The 21,000-nt window shown below is 32.0% G+C and overlaps 1 protein-coding gene across 1 annotated transcript in view; it reads right to left on the bottom strand.

Annotated features, from left to right (window-relative positions):
- Positions 1–21,000, bottom strand: part of LOC106464872 — a 139,926-nt gene that overhangs the window by 29,318 nt on the left and 89,608 nt on the right. Inside the window, exons 3-9 of the mRNA XM_022392668.1 lie at positions 7,619–7,738; positions 6,955–7,115; positions 6,338–6,440; positions 6,175–6,226; positions 5,033–5,146; positions 3,805–3,912; positions 3,200–3,331 (exon numbers count right to left, since the gene is read on the bottom strand). Of these exons, the coding sequence (XP_022248376.1) occupies positions 3,200–3,331; positions 3,805–3,912; positions 5,033–5,146; positions 6,175–6,226; positions 6,338–6,440; positions 6,955–7,115; positions 7,619–7,738 (790 nt within the window). The remainder of the gene's footprint in view (positions 1–3,199; positions 3,332–3,804; positions 3,913–5,032; positions 5,147–6,174; positions 6,227–6,337; positions 6,441–6,954; positions 7,116–7,618; positions 7,739–21,000) is intronic.

Here is a 21,000-nt window from a genome sequence, read left to right as displayed (position 1 = left end):
ACTTGGTTCATAGACTGCAGCTCCAAGCTTTGGTATTAATTCAGCAATATTGTTGCAATAAACCAGTGGACCTTCTTGCGAAAAGAATGGTATAAACTGTTTCTCACAATTTCTGAACCAGTGAATTGATGTCCCTGGAGAAAGTAAGTTCTTAGCCCAAGTCTGGACCCCAAAATCTCTGAAGAATCCTTTGGAAGACCCAAATCTTTCAAGTCATTAAGTCACTTTGTGTGAAAAGTTGTGGTTCACCAGACATTTCAGATTGAAAACAATCCCTATCATCATTTCTATTGACATCATATTCAGAATCAGACAAAACTGTATTAACCATTTTGAGATCAGTCACAGGTGAAAAGCCATGTAATCTCATTTGTTGACTGGCATTCAAAATGTTATTGAACTACTATTTCATGAATTTATGTCAATAAGTTTGGTATCAAACTGTATATTATAATTCAACTTTTAGTATTATATATTACTCAATTTCTTAATTTAAAAGCAAATATTAAAAAACACAGATAAACATCGATTTTTGTGTGTGACGTGGTATGTTGAATGCAGCACTGATTCAAATTAGATGTTTCTGAAGACAAAATACTAAGTCTATACTTTCAAACGAATTAGAAACTCAAATTACCGATATTGACGAGCTAGAATATAAAATAAGAACGTCTTATCTTTTCAGTTTGCCAAGATATTGCTCATGTATTAAATCAAACACAGTGGCACCCCTCTCACCTCTTTCCATTTTTGGAAACGCTCCCTTATATACACTTATTTCTATATATACGACATAAATAACCAATCAGAAGCTCAGAATTTCCCCCTTGTGGCTTTCTCAGCCATTTTAATGGACTTGGTGCCATTTCTTTCCAATATTGCTAATATTTCAACGAGGTAGGGTGTGTCTTTAGTCTGCTCGAAATTTCATATTTTTTTAGACTAAAATACATCTTAGTTATTAAGCTTAATAAGTTATAGTGGAATTTTATGGTATTAATGTAGTAATTTATGATTTTTTAGTTATTGAAATGTATACATTAAACCTAAAAAAAATATTTCTTTCGTATCCTCTACGTACAAAATTATAAAAAGCTTAGCAACCTCCATCAAGTAGCAACTGAGCTCAAAGGTCATAACTAGAAGAGATAATTGTTTGCTTTACTTCTTTAGTTACTGTTCTATGTTTTAAGAAAAATAAGTTTAAGAACTGATTTCTAAATAGCAATAATCTATATACATATATAATGTATAATAATCAAAATGTGATTATTTTACAAAATACTAGTCTACTAAAACACAGCCAAGACATGTCACTTTGCAAAGACTAATGGTTAGTTTTATATTATTGGATACAGTAACACGAGTGCCATATCATTGTAACTTCTGTATTGTTAGCCTAGCATGGCTGAAAGGTCAATATAATAAAAAATAATAAATATATATAAATGTATAATGTTATGAGATTTAAGCTATTTCGTCTAAACATTTTTGTTTTCATGTTATAATTTGTGTTATTCTAGAATGAAAGAGGAATAATTTATATTTATTTACTAATTTTTCATGATGGTTGCAAGATCGGTCAAATCTACCAAACCCGAACAGAGATTAATTACTGAAAATAATAGATAAAATACAAAGTTTTTTCTTAAGAAACATTTGATAACTATTTGGACATTATAAAGATTTTGCATGTGAAATTCCAGAATTTTCTGATGCATAAAAGTATTTTTAATCTTAAAATGAAAATTACTTTGCATGTTGGATTGGCAATATGAGAAAGGGAAAAAAAAGGGATGAGAAAAACATTGCTTAATAAAAAAATTTGATATTTTGCATATAAAAGCATTGTAATCTTTACTGATAATATGCCAAATGTCGTTAACATTCGCTTACTAATTTAAAAGTTATAGCATGAAAATTATAAGCACAAAATGGTTACGAGGTCAGTCCCAGGGACTGAGCCTGTGCTAAAAGAGTTAAGAAATTACAGACAAAAGTTTTCTACTCACTTCGTTAAAAACAATTATACTGCATTCATATCAAATTAATAATTTTTAAATGATTTGGAAATGCTTTACAAAACAACTTTCATAATCAAATCACACTAAATTTAAATTGTTTTTGCCAAGATCACTATTTATTTATGATTGTGACAGATGAAAATTACCAAGTTTTATCCTTATCCCATTTGAATACTTCTTTATTCAAAAAAAAATTTTAAATTTGTTTTGCAAATTTTCTGCATTTAACTGATGTTCTTGTAAACCTGATATAAAAACCCTACCTTGCTCAAAAAAACCACTACGGACAAAGGTTCTATACCACAGTTGTCATTCAAGACAGCTCATGCTTGTCCCCTCTCCCCTGGTGTGCAAGTCATACCAAAGTGGAGGAGCAATGCATAATTTGGGTTGTCAAATATAGGCAGGAAGTTTTCAACCCAAAATTGAAAAATAAGGATTACTTCCAATGTAGTATGTAAATTAGGATTGTGGGATACTGTGCTAAGAGTCTCATCTGACCAAATGCGTAGTATCAACACTATTCTCTCTCTTCTGGTTGGGTATCTCCTCTAGGTTCAACAGCCATGAGAAGTCAGTTAAACAGATAAATGTATATAGTTAACAGAGCCATCATATATATATATATATATTATTTTTATTTATTTATTTATTTTTTTTTTTTGTTATTTTCTGAGCTGAATTTATTATCCTGCAATACATTTCCTTTCAGACCTCTTAAAGTACAAGTGCAGTGTTGTGATGTCCCTGTTAGTTAGTTTTATTTGTGGATATCACTTGACCTCTGGAATGGCAATTGTGACAGTAAAAGTCTCGCATGTTAGAATAATGTTTTATTATTTAAGTAGTTCACTGCTAACCAATAGGGTCAGTGAACAATTCATATCATACACAAAGTTCTAACAATCATTTAACTTAAATATTCTGCATTACACAGCAATAAGTCTTATAGTTACTTTAACAACTAAGATAACCAAATTCTTGAGAATGAAGCTGTAGGGATCTCAATTACTTAAGCTGAATACTCTGCATAATGCAGTAATGTCCATAAAACACTAACACATGATATAAACTGAAATCAAGTAATGTGAACTACTTTAATCATCATAGAATTGTCATTGAACTCTATGCCTGAAAAACACAGAATAACTATATACTAAACACACACAACAAACCTTGGATAGTGTTTCTTTAGGGTCCAAAAGTGTCAGTCTATTTTTTTTTAAAGACTTAATATGTTCCACAACCAATCCAAAGTGGTCTGGGCACTGGATAGATAACTTCTCATGAAGAGAGTTTATAACATCCTAAAGATGGACATACAATATTTATTTGTTAGTTTTCAATTAAATGACAGATATGTAACATGGTAATTTTCTTATTTAATTGTATTATTTTCATATTGCAAAACATGTTCAAAGTACACCTGTATAACACAAGACAGAAATACATTTGTCAGCACAATTTTCAATTAATTCTCAAAGAATCACAACATATGATACTTTCAGTTTTTAAAACCTAAAATATTTTTTTATATTATTAATCCTAAAATGATCTCATTTATCAGCCTTTGATTAATTTCTAAAGATAACCACCTAAATATATAAAAATATATATATATACTGCTTTAAATGTAATCATTGCTTTTAAATATGAAAAAACTTAAGAGTTACTATAACCCAATAATTATCTACATTTGAAAATCAGAAAAAAACAGAAGGCAATTTTCAGTAATGTTGTTGCATAAGCAACAGTATTTCAACTGATTGGCTCTACCCACCTGAACTGTAGTTGTACTGTCATACTTGAAAGACTTTGTTTGATAATTTTCAAGGAAAACTTTCAATACATTAGGCATGCATGGCACACAAGATTCAAATGGAGTTGGCTAAAAGAAAAAAAAACAACAGAAATAGTTCATGCAGGGAGCACCATCACTGAAAAAACCACTTACTATCAAAATGTTTATTTGGGTGAACTGTCAGTATAACAGTGAGAGAACAGTGTTGTGCTTTAAAATGAATAAAAAAAAAAGATTACTTAAAATAATATTTCAAATAACCTCAACATTTTCTACTCTAAACTTTCTATTATTCAAGATTAAATCAGTAATATTGTGATCACGAAAAATAACCATTTACATAAACATAAATAAAATAATTAAATGTAGACAGTTTATTAAAAAATTTAAATTTTCAAGAAATCTTGATTGTATAACTATAAAATACCTGTTATATTATACTAAAATAGCAATAAACAAACCATCATTTGAATCTATTGAACATACCACCTTTCAACATGAATAAAATTATATTATTACAATAAACACTTGTAACTTGGTATTACAAGTTTGAATTCTTATGTCATCAACTATATTGGTGCGAAAGTGACTCCCTGAATACATACAAGCCTGTACGGTGGATATTTAATACTCATGTAAGCAGCCATGTTGGTATAACTGCTTGCTGAGCATGACGACTATTTTACACTTATACTTGTAAAACTGTATGATGACTATTTTACACTTGTGTGACTAGCCATGTTGGTATAACTGCTTGCTGAGCACTTGTAACACTATGATGAATATTTTACATTTGTGTAACTAACCATATTGGTATAACTGATTGCTGAACACTTATACCCCTGTATGGTGAATAGTTTACACGATTGTAACTAGTCATATTGGTATGCTACTTACTGAACAATTATACCTTGTATGGACTATTTTACAAGAGTGTAAATAGCTGTGCTGGTACAACTGGTTTGGTGAACACTATATGGCAACTACTTTATACTTGAGTAAACAGCTGTACTAACATAACTGCTTGATGAATAACACTTGAAACCCTTTATGGTGACTGCATTTATATAAATAGCCTTGCACTAAACACTTACAACCCTTTATAGTAATTCTTTGTACTTGTGTACTAGAAGAGCTGTAATAATTACTCACTTAACACTTGTAACCCTGTTGTTATTATTTTACATAGAAAAAATTATCTCCTTACACTAAACAAAGGTGACTCGTTAATAACCACTCCTTCAGCAAAGTGAACTCTTGGGTGTTTGGATTTTAACTTGGCTTTTTTAGCAGCAGTGAGTAGTGCTGACTTCCTAGTTGTCTGAAACAAAATCAATGATATAAATAACATTTTGTACAACTGATACCACAATCAACATTTTTCTCAACCCAACAGTTCTCATTACTTGGAATTGCATGATTCTCATACACAGTATTAAAAACGAAATATTTACCAGAAATAATTTTGCATCTGCCATAAACAACCTTCAATTCATTTGTTTCTTCTCTAAATGTGATTTTAAAAGAGTTTCAAGTTTTTCTACTTAACCACTGTGCAATTAATATTGTTTTCCGATCAGAGCAAGTCCTGTCTTAAAGTGGAACAAAAATTCATCCTGATATTGGTAATGAGCATGGCTAATTAAACACTTTTCTTACATTCATATTTATAAAGCTTAGAATGCATTGTTTCATCAGTTAATGATTTAATATTGCCATCTCATTCATATTTATAAAGCTTAGAATGCATTGTTTCATCAGTTAATGATTTAATATTGCCATCTCATCTACTTCAAAATCTCATAAGTTCAATTTAGATAAGAAATAGTTAACTGTAACTTGCTACTTAAAAAGAGAGAGAGAAAGAGAAAATCTGGTATATCTGATGTAATTTGAGATCTAGAATCCATTTGAAAGAAGGCAGCATACAAATGTAACTTACAAAAATGTGACAAACTCAACTGCTTTCATGTGTAGCATTAGGTAGAAATATAAATTCTTTACCTAATTAGCTATTAAAATATGTAAATGATTGAGTGATCAATTTCAAACATTAATCATTCCAAGTTATCTGGTCTTAGTGAAAGATTTCAGAATAAAAAATTTAACATTACATTTTTAAGATGCAAGTATGAATATTGTGTTGTAATTTTAAAATAATGTACTAAGTGAGGGTATTCAACTTTTTTTCCCAGTAAAAGGTAATTACTTTTAACTCTATAAATGTATGTCAAAAACATTAGAACTTTGTTCATTTTAATTACTTACAGCAAACATAATCATACTATTTACATCAACAAAAATTATCCAATAAAACTACAAAAGTTTATTTTACATTTCTCAACTTACATTGTTGCTCTGAGGTTGGCAGACTGTCAGGTGAACTGATTGTTTACAGGATCTGGAAGTTTAATAAGATTATTAAATTAGTTGGCACTAACATGCTGTCCCATTAAAATATTGCATAGACTACTACTTTCAAATTAAAAACAGGAAATATACTTTTTTTTACCTGACTAATTCAATTACATGTTCCCTGGGAGCTTTAAGTACATCTTCACCATTAATTTTTATTATCTGGTCACCTGGTAAAAGCAGATGCTCACTTGGACCACCTGCCAAAAAAATGTAGAAACTGCTTTACCAGCTTTAATATGAATATGTATCACACAAAAAGTACAATAGTTGTGTCTTAGACCTACAATTTATATTACAACTGCATATACAATTAAATGGAATTTGTTTACTACATAAGTTAACTTAACCTGTCATAATTTAACAGTGTAGAAACATGTTCCTTGATGTGTAAGATTTGCCTTTTTATTCATAAAGTATGCAGACTATAGTAACAACTTGTTTTATTCTTACAAACATCTATCCAAAGCCTCATTTTATTACAAAAACATCATTTGAGCAGCAGGTCACAACTAATGCAAGTACTTTCTGGTGCTTGTAACTCCAAATTGTAACTCTAAACTGGTTATGATTCAAGATTTGTTATCCAATGTGAGTTAAGCTAGTTTATTGTTACAAACATTGGTGATACAAGTATTTCATTCACATAATGTTACTATATAACAGTTCAACAATGTAACATTCTTCTTGCACTATTTAATCACTTCATCCTACCTTCTGAAACAAACCGGACAATTACAGGCTTTTCGCTTCCTGCTACAAAGCCAAACCCTAAATGAGCATCCCGAAAGAGTTCCAAATCACGAGGTTCAGGAGGGGGATCCTCACCTACTCTTTTGCGGGGGTCTACATATGTTGTGGTCTTGTTAACATGGCTGTTTAGAAAAACAAATGTACTATTGTAATTGAGGATTAAAAATGTAAAAATGAGTTACTCTTTCTATAAAAAATCTCTTACAAGTATAATAATTCACTTTTGGATACAACTTTCAAAATCAACTATCAATTTATAGGACAATACATGTTATATCTTCAATCCTACAATTGTCAAATTACAACATATATTTTCAGTCTTGCATGCAACATTCTTAATCTAACCATTAAATATGTATGAAATATTCTAAACAGATTAAGTTAACACATTGTATATTTACTCTTGCATGAAACATTGTAAATGAATTGTAAAAGTAATACACTGTTTTTCATTCTTGTATGCAACCTCAAATATTTAAATGAATACAATGTACTTGCATTTTTGCATGTAACTTTTAACATAAATCGTTAAATACATACATGTAATTTTATTTTATTTTCAGATAGTTAAACTTCTCTTGTTACTTGAAATAAAAACAAAGATAAAAGAGTAACCAAAACATACTTGATGAAGTAGGTCTTTCCACCCTCATCAACAGCTGTTTCCCATCCATATGGCAGGAAAAATTTTCCTGAATCCCAGGACTCCACTGGAGGCAATAATGATGAGGTCTTTGTTTCATGACTGTGAAGAAAATATCAAAATTTCAAAACATTATATTCACTTTTTAATTGGAAGAGAAGACAAAAGACATGCTTCTTATAATAATAATAATAATGAACTGCCATCACCACCCAATGAAAACAATATTGTCATTTTTCAACTGTTTCAGATGTAAAGATCAGCTATCACTAGCTTCATTCAAAATGATATGAATTAAACCTTTGCTAAATTCTTAACAGCTATTATTGGAATAATACATGAAACATAGTAGGCTAGTTTATTAATTTAGGTATACACATTTCAAATGATCTACCAGTATTTTACTTTTGTGATTGTAGGAATTGTCATTTCATCAATCATTTTCTTGTCAATAACAGTCACTTATTTTATATACAATAAATATTGTTCAATTCAAATGATGACAAACATGATTCTTATTTCAACATACAAAGTGTTAATCACACCTTAAAAGAAAGACCTGCATCTGCTAATGCAAAGATGTGTCACCAGTCATCACTTATGCACACCATAGTACCACGTGTAAAGTGTTTAGCCTGAATATTTAGTTTTGGTATTCTTAACTTTAACAGCACGTAGGCTAAATGGTTTCAAATTGTTTAGCATACAGATCTAGTAAAATAAAACAAATTATAATTTATTCCATATTATTTTTGAATTAACAGTTAATTAGAAATTTCACATTAAAATTAAGGTGACTTTATACATAACAATGGTTTATGCTATGTTGTTTTGATGAGGTAATGATATATTATGGCACTTCAGAGAACAGTCAGTTCAGAGATCCCTAATTTTGAATTACTGTCCAGAGGCAGAACAGCCAGCCAGCACAAGGGCTTTGTCTGTGCTTGTATTATGTATGTTTTCAGAATCTGTATTGCATACTCTAGGGGTTTAGACATTTTGACGATAAAGAAGAAAAAAGTTATTCTCAAGATAATAATAAAAAAACTTTTTTTCAACCAATGTTTCACTATTGTACTAGCCTTGATGAAGTTGCAGTGAAAGACCAGATATGCAAAATATTTTAATTAAAATTCACATCAAAAGAATACAACTGGGAAAATTAACAGGGTAGTAAACCAATTATACAAAATAAACACACAGAATGAATTAGTCTTAAGTTACTGCAAACAAATGACCAAAAGTTAATGTCATAGCCCCATAATAATTATGTTCAACTTCATAACATCACAAACTATGAAGAGCTGGAACAGTGGCTAAAGGAAAGGAGAGATTTACATCAATGACAGTGAATCTCACTTTACTCTTTTATTAGTAAAACAGCAGGAAATACATGTAGATGAAAGTCATACTATATTACGACAGATGAGGAACTTATCTTTGGGAACATATCCAGATGACAAAAAGAACAAATAGTATGTCATAATATAAAACCAAATTGGAATGGAAGGGGTGAACCACTTAAATATCATATGAAAATGCAAAAGTACTAACAATAACTGAAGCTGAAAACACTGGTACAGAGAATGATATAACAGACTGCTTCATATCACGTGTTTTTAAAATATTCAGTATATTCAGTTGTAAGAAGTAATTTAAATACTAAATGAATTACATGAAATAGTAGTTATACATATTGCTATCAAAGTCATGCACAGGAGATAATATGATTAGATATACACAATTATACTGAAACTCTTTTGGTGGATATGTTGCAATTAAATAAATGGTCAGAATGATCTAAAAACTGACATTAGTTCCATAAGATTTATATTCAAGTAGGGATGGGAGAAACACGAATTAGATGATCTCCTGTCAGTCAAACATCCTTGAACATGTGTTGTACTTAAGAACTAAGACCAAATAAATGACAGGTTGACACTTCCATGAAAGGCCATTTATGTAGCTAATATATCACTGCAACTGAAAAATACAGTCTTCTGTTAAGAAACCATTTGATTCAAGGTTGTTTGCTGCACTGAGGTATTAGATGATTTCTGCAAATGAGAGACAGAATATTTCACTTTGATGAAAGTGGTTGTGTTGAGTTGGATCCAAATAAGACATTGTAACACTTTCTATTTCAAAGCACCTTTTCATATAAAACAGGCAAAGTCTGTTCACTTCTGATCAAATTCTGTTTTATAGTTTCAAACATGGAAGTACAAGGAAAATGGTAATTTTGCAAAGAAGGAATAATGTGCAAATTATTATTCTGTATACTGGGCAGTTACATTGAGTTTTGTTACATAGTTTAGAAAAGTTATAAAATATAACATATTGGTTAAACAACAAAGTAGGAATTGAGAAAATGAAAACTTATGTAGCATTAACTCTTTCACTATCACAAAAATTTATTTGACTAATTTCTTCCTGTTCATAATGCATTTTTTGAAAATGAAAAGTAACTAAAACTGTTGTCAAATCAGATGATAATTGCTCTAAGCATCTCACCTATGTGTCATTATTTCTTTTGGTCCACAAACATATAAATCTAAATACAATGAGGAAGAAATAGTCTATAGTTGTTTCTATGACACAAGAAATGATAAAAAAATATTATATTTTAGGATACCAAGCATATGAAAATAAGCCTAATTATGAGAAGAGAGGTGCATATTGCAAAAGGTCTCGGAAGCTTTAGTTCCAGATTGGTAAATGTAAACAGTAGGAAAATTAAGAATGAAAATGTAGAAGTGAGCTATGGATAATAAACAATGAAAGATATTCCTGAACAGTCTTGTTGAAAACAAAAGAACTTTTACAACCATAAAAAAGGAAACAAATAAAAAGCCTGTGCAAAATTTCCTCCCATCTTTAACAACTAAAAATGCTGATGATCCTGGTTCCAATTACAAGACTGTTCTATGAAAAAAAATCTCCTTTTGTCTACAGACTAAGATGTTGATGGTCATGGCTTATGACGTAAGCATCATTCCATGAAGAATCTCCACACATCTTTACAGACTATAAACATGCCGACACAATTCTGATGCCAAAAACTGTTGTGTGAGAAATAAATTGTATTGGCACACTAAAGACAGAAGAAAATCATGTTCTGATGTCAAGACTATTGTGAGAATGTTGAATGAGGTGAAGTAAAGTATATAATCACAATGGAGGTTTTGAATTTTGAAAGACGTGCTCAAAAATTCAATGACTCTACAGAACCATAAAAAATCATTTAGAAAATATAAAAATTTATTTATCAAACCATTCTCTGAGAAAAAAAAAAAATAGTGCATGCTTCTCTTTCTTTATCCACACACACACACAGACTAAAAATCTGACAAGATTACACAGTTCAAGTGATAACTGTAGGTGGCTTTGAATAAGATCGGTAGTTTTTGATATTACAATTTAATGTAGTATTTTGTCACTGGGATTATCCCCCTTTTATGCTCAAATTAAATATTGATATCTTTACAGTAGAAACATCTTCTGATGAAGGAGTACTGAATTATATCCTGTGGTACATGTTATTGCGATCTGTGTAATTTGACATATACATAAATAAATAATTAAATAAACATAATTAGAGAAATGCAAGCCTAATAAAAGTAACACTGACACATCAGACAACTATTTTGATGAGGACCAAAGCCAATGTCATTGTAGCAACTTGAGCAGAAGTGCAATCATTCAGTTAGTCAGTACTCAGTCCCTCTCAGTGGTGTGCTGTTTCACTCCGGTGAGATGCAAGTGAATGTTTTCATTTACAAGTTTGTTCACTTGTTAATATTCTCAGTGTGATATTTTTATTTTAACAGTTTTACATCCAATAATGGACAAGTGGCTGAAAATCAGAAGTATAAAAACACAAGAAAATTAACAGTCAACATCAGCTAGTATTTCATCAGGTCCAAAGTGTGAAAAATCTACGTCAAATTATCAAGACGGTCAAGGAAAGTTGCTTATTAAGAAAAGAAAATGTAATGACCATAATATAAAATATGGCTTTACATGCATTGGTGATCAAGAGTGTCCAAAACCATGGTGTGTAATTTGTGATGTTCTAGCAAACAGCAGCCTTGTCTCAAACCTTCTTTACTTCAGCGTTACTTAGAAACTAGACTCCCCACACAACTGTTGAAAATTAGTCGAGTGGAAAAGTGACATTATCAGCTTTGTACTCAAAGTAAATACTGTGAATGAAAATGAACTTGATGAGTTGTATTGAGTGAGCTACCAAGTAGCAAAAGCTTTAGAAACCCATACCATAGCAAAGAGCTTGATTGGCCCATACATAAAAGACGTAGTTCAGTCCAAGTTCAGAGAAAAGGCTGTAAAAAAGATTGACATGGTACCTTTGTCAAATAATACATTATCGTGGAGAATTAATGACATGTCAAGTAACTTAGAGACCACAACTGTACAAAGTGAAAAATAGTCCACATTATGCTATACAGTTGGAAGAATCAACTGATGTTGCTAATCTATCTATTTTGCTAGTGTTTGTACATTATGTGAATGAAAGTAAAGTTGAATAAGACTTGTTTTGCCCTCCATTGAAACAACGTACAACTGGAGAGATGTCTTCAATCTAACTAATGCATATTTTCAAGAAACTGAAATATATTGGTCTCGTTGCCTAGGCATCTGCGCTGATGAAACCATATCAATGACAGGGAAGTATATCAGATTTGTAGCTTGAACAAAAAATGTTACATCAAATGTCTCATTGCAGTATCCCTAAACAAGATCTTGCACCAAAACACATGCCTGAGGATTGAAGGAAGTGCTGGACAATGCAGTGAAAATAGTGAATTTCATAAAATCATGGCCAACAAATTCCAGAATATTTCAGGCACTTTGTGAAGAAATGGGTGGTGTACACAATTCTCTTTTAGTCCATACTGAAGTTAGATGGTTTTCACAGGTCACACTCCTTGTATGCTTGTTGGAGCTTAGAGCTTAGTTTTTTTTTTTCAACAGCCACCCTATCCATTTCATCAGCTGTATGGAAAATAATGTCTGGCTCCAGAGGCTAGCTTATTTAGCAGACATTTTCTTGAGGATCAATGACCTAAATTTATCTCTTCAAGGCCTCAATGTAACAGTTTTCAATATGCAAGATGGAGTTGAAATCTGTCATAAAGAAGTTGCAGTTCTGGGAAAGGTGTTTGGAAAACCAACCAACCTGAGTGTTTCAGTACTCTTCATGACTTCCTAGCACAAAACAAACTTCAGTTAAATCCAACATAACTGCACACTTATAATAACTTTGCATAACATTCAGGGAATACTTTCCAGTTATTTCAGATGATGATGACTGGTTTTAGAACCCCTTTGATGATACCACTTTCTCATTACATATATTGAGCATGGAGGAATAAGAGAAAATGATTGAGATCTCCTATGATTATGAACTGAAAAGGAGTTTCAGAAGTCTGTCATTAATCAACTTTTGGAAATGCAAAAAAACAAACAAACAACAACAAAAGCTACATAAGAGATATTTACTCATATCCATCCCTAATTCAGAACTTATAGCCTAGAGGGAAAGCAACTAGTCAGTACCACCCAATGGCAATGTTTGGAATACCCCTGTGTAATAGAATAATGGGACTTGACTCTTATAACGCACCCATGGACCTAAAATATGAAGAGTGTTTTTCACGACAACGAAACATTAACCAAGAACCCTCAAATTTACAGTGTGAGCATGCTCAGCATGGCCTATGCTCGGATCGATCCCCCCCCCCCATCAAAACCACTAACTCATCAAAAAATAAACACGTATACAAGTGAGCCGACTAGAATGGTTGTTTGTTTTATGTTTATTGATTGTTTGTTTGTTTTGAATTTTGCGCAAAGCTGCACGAGGGCTATCTGCGCTAGCCGTCCCTAATTTAGCAGTGTAAGACTTGAGGAAATCAGCTAGTCATCACTACCCACCGCCAACTCTTGGGCTACCCTTTTACCAATGAATAGTGGGACTGACCATCACATAACACCACCACAGCTGAAAGGGCAAGCATGTTTGGTGTGATGAGGATTCGAACCCTCGACCCTCAGATTGCGAGCCGAGGGCCCTAACAACGTGGCCATGCCTATTGGTTGTTCATTGGCTAAAAGTAACTAGGCTATCTGCACTGGGTCGATTAGAATAGTTAAAGAAAAAAAAATTTTTTTACAACGATTATGGAGGCAAGTTCACGAGACTATTAGGAAATTTTCAGGGAAGAATTACTCACGAGTTATTATTTTCACTTCCCGTAACAAAGGTGCTTGAAAATTTTTTAACTGTTACAAATCCCTTGTGTGTGATTCAACGAAACAAAACTTTCGCACATAATGAATCGTAGCTGTGAATAATTATTTCTATCTAAATGCACAGATGTTATATATAACTGCATCCAATTTTTTCTTTTTGATTATTATTATTATACTAGACACCAGAGTAATTGAGTTTTATTTGTGTCACAATTTCTAAGCTACGATGCGATTAATGTCAACTTTATATTACGTATCATCATGAATAGTTTCTTTTTATGAGACTACACCATTCAGATGTTCAAGGAGAAAATTCACCCTCTACAATAAATTACTTTTATACATAAAATTTTTATGTTTTCATTTAAACAATGCATGAGGGAAGGATTCTCAGTCATTTCTGTGCTACAGGACAATCCTGTAGCAACAAAATTTACATAAGTATGGATTTTGAAAGATTTTTTAAAGTATATATATGAATTACAAACAAAAATTATACAATGCTGTTGGCTGCAAGTTATTATAATGGAATGTTTTATTTATTGCAGGGCGCATACACACTGGGTTTCATAATTTGATATATTTTTTGAAGGACTAAACTAGAATAAGTAAAAGATATTACAGTTATCTATAATACAGGTTTAGAGAGAGCCTAACCACGAGCCACGATTTTCAAAAATAATATCTATTTATCTATATTTATCCATCCATGCTAAAAATAGGTATTTATGGTATTGAATTTATTTCTTCAGCACATTATCAAGAGTAAATGTTTCTTGATTTTTAAGTTGAATTCAATATTGTTATATAGCTAATCATTCTTGGTACTCTCATTTCTACCAAAACAAACCTTTGTATTTTATATTTACGGGCAAGCTACTAAAGCTATCCGTCATCGTTTCTAATTTTGAGCGACTGACCAGAGTTTGTTTGAATAATTTCGTGCAAAGCTACTGGAGAAAGCTATCTGCACTAATCGTTTCTAATTTTAAAGTTAGGAAAGGCAGCTGGTCAACATCACCTACTGCAAACTCTTGGGCTACTCTAATCGAATATTGGAATTTGACCATCACATTTATATCGCATTTACAGCCTCAAAATGCACTGAGCTGCACTCGTCTCATAAACAAAGTGAATGTAACCATCCAGCAGCACCTTACCTTCCAAACTGTTTGATATTAGAATATTCTAATATCAAACAATTGTGTAAATTAACCCTGAAGAAGCCGCAAAGGTGAAACGTTGGTTAAAATAATAATAATAATAAAAATTATATATATCTGGAGTGTAAAGGTCGTTTTTTCTAAACTTTTTATCAAAATGTGTAAATCTCTCCAGTATGCACTACAAATTTTGATTGAATGAAGCAGTAGTTGTATGTGTTTTGTGATACTCGTGTCTAATACAGTAATATTGAACGAAGCAGTAGTTGTATGTGTTTTGTGATACCTGTGTCTAATACAGTAATAGTGTTGGTATTTTGATTTGATTTCTTTGGAGGGGCAAGTAATATCCTAAATGTCCTCAAGCATTGTTACCGACTATCAACAACCCTCTGCATCTTTTCGTCCAAAATTTGATAAATAGCATGATAGTGAGTTTAGAGGTTAGATATACATAACAAAACTTGAATCCTTTCTCTTTTCCCAAAAAGTTCTTTATCATACCGGTTTTGTAGCATCATACGCTACTCTATAGTAAACTACACCTAAATAACCTTTAGGAGTAGTTTTTTTACTATAGAGTTTTATAGTGAAGAGTATAACCTGTGATGCTACAAAACGTTTTGGTAAAAAACATCTTGAAAAAAGAAAGAAATGATTATCTTAATATCCATGTATTGTATGAATGAATGTGAATCAGAATTAATGTTATAGTTAAGTATTTAAGAGAGGTTGCTTCTTTGGTGGAATACAAGTTTACATATGGATGGATCACCAAACCAAGTGTAGCATACGAACATTTCAAAGGTTTACAAAAGGTTCCACAAAGAACAACCTTATAGAAAAATTCACAAACAAAGAACTTGAAATGAATGTGAAAAAGAGTAAATTGGACTAATTTTTATTTGGCTGCCCCATTCCATTACTTATGCTTTTCTACACTTTTGTACAGTTGTAATACTCTAGGTTCTATGTCACCAGTCATCACTTTATTTGCTCAACAATTATATTAAACTTTGCCAGTGAACACATACCACTTTTTCCAATCAGTTATGATTGTGAACATCAAAACATTATTTAAACCACATTAAAAAATTCCTATTGTGACTACAGAATTGTGTCTTATTCATTTCAGGATCACAAAATTCATATATTTCTCGAAATTTTTTAATTTCAACATAAAGTCCAACCCTAATAAATACTACTACTACACATATTAACAACACACACACACATTCTACACATAAAGATCAGACTTATAATACTAGGTATAAAAAAGGCCACGCCAATACTGTTAATTCATTCATCCTAATATATCAAAGATTTGTGAAAAGCGCTTACAAACTTGGAGTATACAAAACAACAATATCGCTAATATATATATAAATTACAATATACATGCTCCCCACTGGGTGAATAGTAGATCTGAATGTTTGTAATGCTATAAACCGCTATTTGATACCCGTGTTGAGCACAGCACAGATAGCCCACTGTAGCTCTGTGCTTAACTACATAAAAAACAACAACAAAATACAAATGGCAGAATCCTCTTTGGCTTTCAAAGGGACATGATAATAGGTGCTTGGCTGGCAGGAACATCTTTATTAAGACAGTTTCTCAAAAGGAAATACATCTGACACTGCCCAAAAGGTAAAAATATGGTCATCAACCGCGGGTGACATACCAAAGGAAAAGACAACTGAACAGATTTATAAAGTGCAACTGAAGTACAATTTGACCAATTCTTTCAACATTAGTCAGGAATCAACTATTTCCAACTGTACCATGCAAAAGGCATTACAATGTGGTCACATGGCAGCCAAAACGAGTTAAAAAAATTGGTTATTTTTAGTTGGAAAAGGAAACAAAATTTCAGTGGTGCTTAGAGTACAAATTGTGGTCAATGAATGAGTGTTAACGCATGGCTTTACTCATTTCTATTCTGATGGTAGAGTAAAAATATTGAGAAAATCACATGAAACAAGTACCGTTTCTATTGTGTAAACTGCTGGAAATAGAGGAATGCGGGGAACATACTCGTATACTTTAGTAGCCTTCTGGCGATATCTGTAAATCAAGTATAGATGACACTCTTTGACAAAAGGGCTATAATAGAACAAGACCATTATAACATTTGTGCCACCTCAAGTCCACCCCGAAAGATGGTTCAATTCAATATTAAAGCGGGTCCTAATGTGGCCAGTTAGTATATTATGAATAGACTGACCTATCACAAAAATAACTCATCTCACTAGTGTTCTATTAATATAAACAAATAAAATATTTAGCTTATTTCTACATGATAGCGTATGTTATCCATCCATACATTTACTTCTTTCTGCACTTTTAAGTAAATGTCTTAATGAACACCACTTAGTATCCATCTTTTTCAGATCAATCCACATACATCAACGCTAAATTTACAGAGCCTGGCGTTTGCTGATCCAACCGGGTTGAGCCCATCATTCGGCCTAAACTTCTACATTATGTACATTCTGCGCAAACCTGAACATAGCCATCCTGCAGAGCCACTATGTCAACTAATAAAAGTTATTTGAGATTGACTGGATAACGTTAGAGCGCGAGAAAAGATATTCTAAACACCAACTTAAAAATAACTAATCGGCTCTGATTACAGTTACTTTATATGCAACTTTGGTGACAATGAGTAAAGACTTTTGCCTGTTAAACTGATATACTTCAATAGAAATTTTGAGTTTGAAATAATGAAAATTAAATTTAATTAAATTTTAAGGGTTTGGTCTGTTTTGAGTTTCACACAAAGCTACACGAAGGCTATCTGCGTAAGCTGTCCCTAATAACAGTGACAGACAGAAGGCAGCTAGTCAACACCACCCACTGCCAACTCTTGGGCTACTCTTTTACCAACAAATAGTGGGATTGACAGTCACTTTATAATGCCTCTACGGCTGAAAGAGCGAGCATGTTTAGTGGGACGGGAATTCGAACCCGTAATCCTCAGATTACGAGTAGAGTGGCCATGCCGGGCTTGTAGTTTAAGGTGGGCAATACATTTAAGATTTAGTGATGGGCCTCCACTGTCCCCTTTTTTATGCGAGTTATTTATCTTCAATTTCGATATGAAAATGTTCAACACATCTGAAGTGAAACTTTTAGTGTGATTAAGATATGTAGATGACACGTTTTTGGTGTGGCGGAATGACGTTGAGACTTTATTGGAAGTTGAAAAACATCTTAATTCGATTTGTCCTGCCATCAGATTTACATTAGAGATTGAAAAGAAGGGTCAGCTAAATTTCTTAGATATGACTGTCAAACGGGACAATACAAGACTCTCAACTTCTATATATAGAAAGCCATATATTTTCATATATATTCTGTATATACAAAGACAAAACAAGTTGTGTCACCCATGGACACAAAAACTATCCTCCTTTTCCACATTTGTGTGTACAGCCTTAAAAATATGCACTTATTACTGTAACATGAAAGCAGAATTAAATATCTTAAACTTGTATCCAGAGATAGGGGATATAAACCCGAAATTATACACAGATTATATCATAAACATCAAAATAAATCAAGAATGTTAGCATGTACAAAATTTGAGGGAAAATGTAAAGTGGATAACATGAGTGCTTGTTTGTCATATGTTCAAGAGTTATCTACAGGAACAGGCAATATAATTAAAACATTGTAAATTAAATAGTCTCACGAGTACAAAAGATGAACAGAAGAAATTGATAAATGTGGGATTTACAAAATTCCTTGCACTTGTGATTCTACGTGTAGAAATTTAAAATTCAGGAATAAGGAACATAAAAAAGCGGTATAGAATACAAAATAAATGAATCAGTATTACCAGAATATTTGACAGAAATATCTCATGTTGTAGACTGGAATAGCACCAAGTTAATAAATCAGCTAGAATTTAAAATTGAATTAAATATTGGAGAAACTACTGAAATTAAAAAAACAAAGATATTGTATTAATCAAGGAAGCTGGTCCAGGGCTAGAAATAATAAATTACTGGACAGATGTGTTGTACCTCTGGATAGTTTAAGCCTAGATGGGGTTATTAGTATGTAAATGATTATGTGCGTATATAAGTACCAACAATGCCTTTACCGTTACTCCTACGATGGTGTTATCGAACACAGAAACATATGTAGTCTTTTTTTCTTTTTCAGGGCAAGTCCCTGTTTTAATAAATATTAATTTGTAATGATTTTAATGTTGTATTCCTTTTAATTGGGAATACTGACAGTTATATTACTCCCAGCAGTAGGATGGTATTGTACTCGCGACTTCCAGGAATATATTTACGTGAAAAACGGGTAGAAATCAAAGTTTTGGCTGGTGGAGGCTCTTCCATGTAATAGATTGAGGCAAAATTTCAGATTTCTGTAGGAGATGTATGATATCTCTGAAGAAGATCAATGCAATTAATATTACTTATAATAGAAGCAGTCAAGGTAGAAAGTAATAATATAACTACGGCCATGCTCTTTATGTAATACATGAAGTCTAGCAAATATATTGCCTGTGATTTAGCTGTAAATACAGCTATGAATATAACATGTAGAATAGCAATATACATATTAACACGACGTGTAGTTTCTTAAAAATACTGCTTAAGATAGATAGCCAAACCAAAAAGATGAAATAGAAAAACAATGAGATAATCAAAGCTGAAGGAGAGCATTCTTTATAGATAAATTGAAATTGTTTAGAAACAATGAAATGTGGTGTGTTCGACAGTAAGAAGAGTCATCATACAATATCAACAGTAAAATAGAGTGGGGGCATACAAATTTGGTGTATCTCAGCCAGTGGTGTCATAAATTCACAACAAATTTATAGCACCTTAACTGTTGATAGATGCAATTAGATTCTTATGCATCATGCCATGCACTCAGGAATAAGACCTGTTAGACAGGGATTCATGTTCCAGTAAGATAATTTTTCCAAATATAGAGAAAATGTCATTAAACGATACCTGGAGGTAAACAGAAACAGGCCAATGAAACTCTTGCAGTCATGTCTTCGCCTGCATAAAGACCTAATATGAATGTTATTAAGGCTTTATAGGCTGATAAGGAAATTGGAAGGTCAAACAGCAACCACACAGCTTGGCTGAATTGTTGGAATGATACAAAACATTTGGAAGAATATTTCAAAACCATATATTATAAATTTATGGTAACATAAAAACAATACCAGTATATTGTACAATATAATTACCTTTTGCATTTTCTGTAATGATGATATAATGACCATTTAGTCGCAAGTACTCATTGTTTGCGACTCCTACGTGTATCTTAATTGTGTATTTCCATAATTATTCCCCCATACTTTATGTATTTTATGCTTCTATTTTAGATTTTATTTCTTTGCAAGTTGAGATTGAGATGACTTATTTAGACAGCTTTGATGTTTACTGTCTTTGTCAAAACAATTGATTTTTATGGAATTTCCAGTTCAGAACCTTCTAATAAATCATTGCAGAAAAGTTTTTTTGAGCCCAAAGCATTCTGATCTTTAATTAGTAAAAATAAATCACATCAATGATAGATATTTAGAGAAAGAAATACAACATGCTTATTTTCACAACATGGAGAAGGGAGTTGTAAACCCACTAGCTAGAAACATACAAAGTTTGAGTACACTAGGAGCATGCGTGCTGGAGTTTCTAGAAGGATCGTGACTTATCGATGGGAACCTCACGAATGTCCCAGCGTTTGCTAGACACCCTCTTTTTTAGTATATAAGCCGGAGATAGATTGAAGAGAGATAACTGAGTCAAGCGAACAGTAGGCACCGTAAGTGTGTGAATTACTGTGAATTATAGCATGTGTTTATAAAAGTACTTAACTTAAAGTGACTGTGGAAATTCTGTGTATTACAAAGTTGTATCGAGAAAGAATAAACTAGTTTTA

This window comes from Limulus polyphemus, unplaced genomic scaffold, assembly GCF_000517525.1.
Source record: "Limulus polyphemus unplaced genomic scaffold, Limulus_polyphemus-2.1.2 Scaffold1767, whole genome shotgun sequence".
Lineage (NCBI taxonomy): Eukaryota > Metazoa > Arthropoda > Merostomata > Xiphosura > Limulidae > Limulus > Limulus polyphemus.
This window is presented reverse-complemented; position numbering and strand designations above follow the sequence as displayed.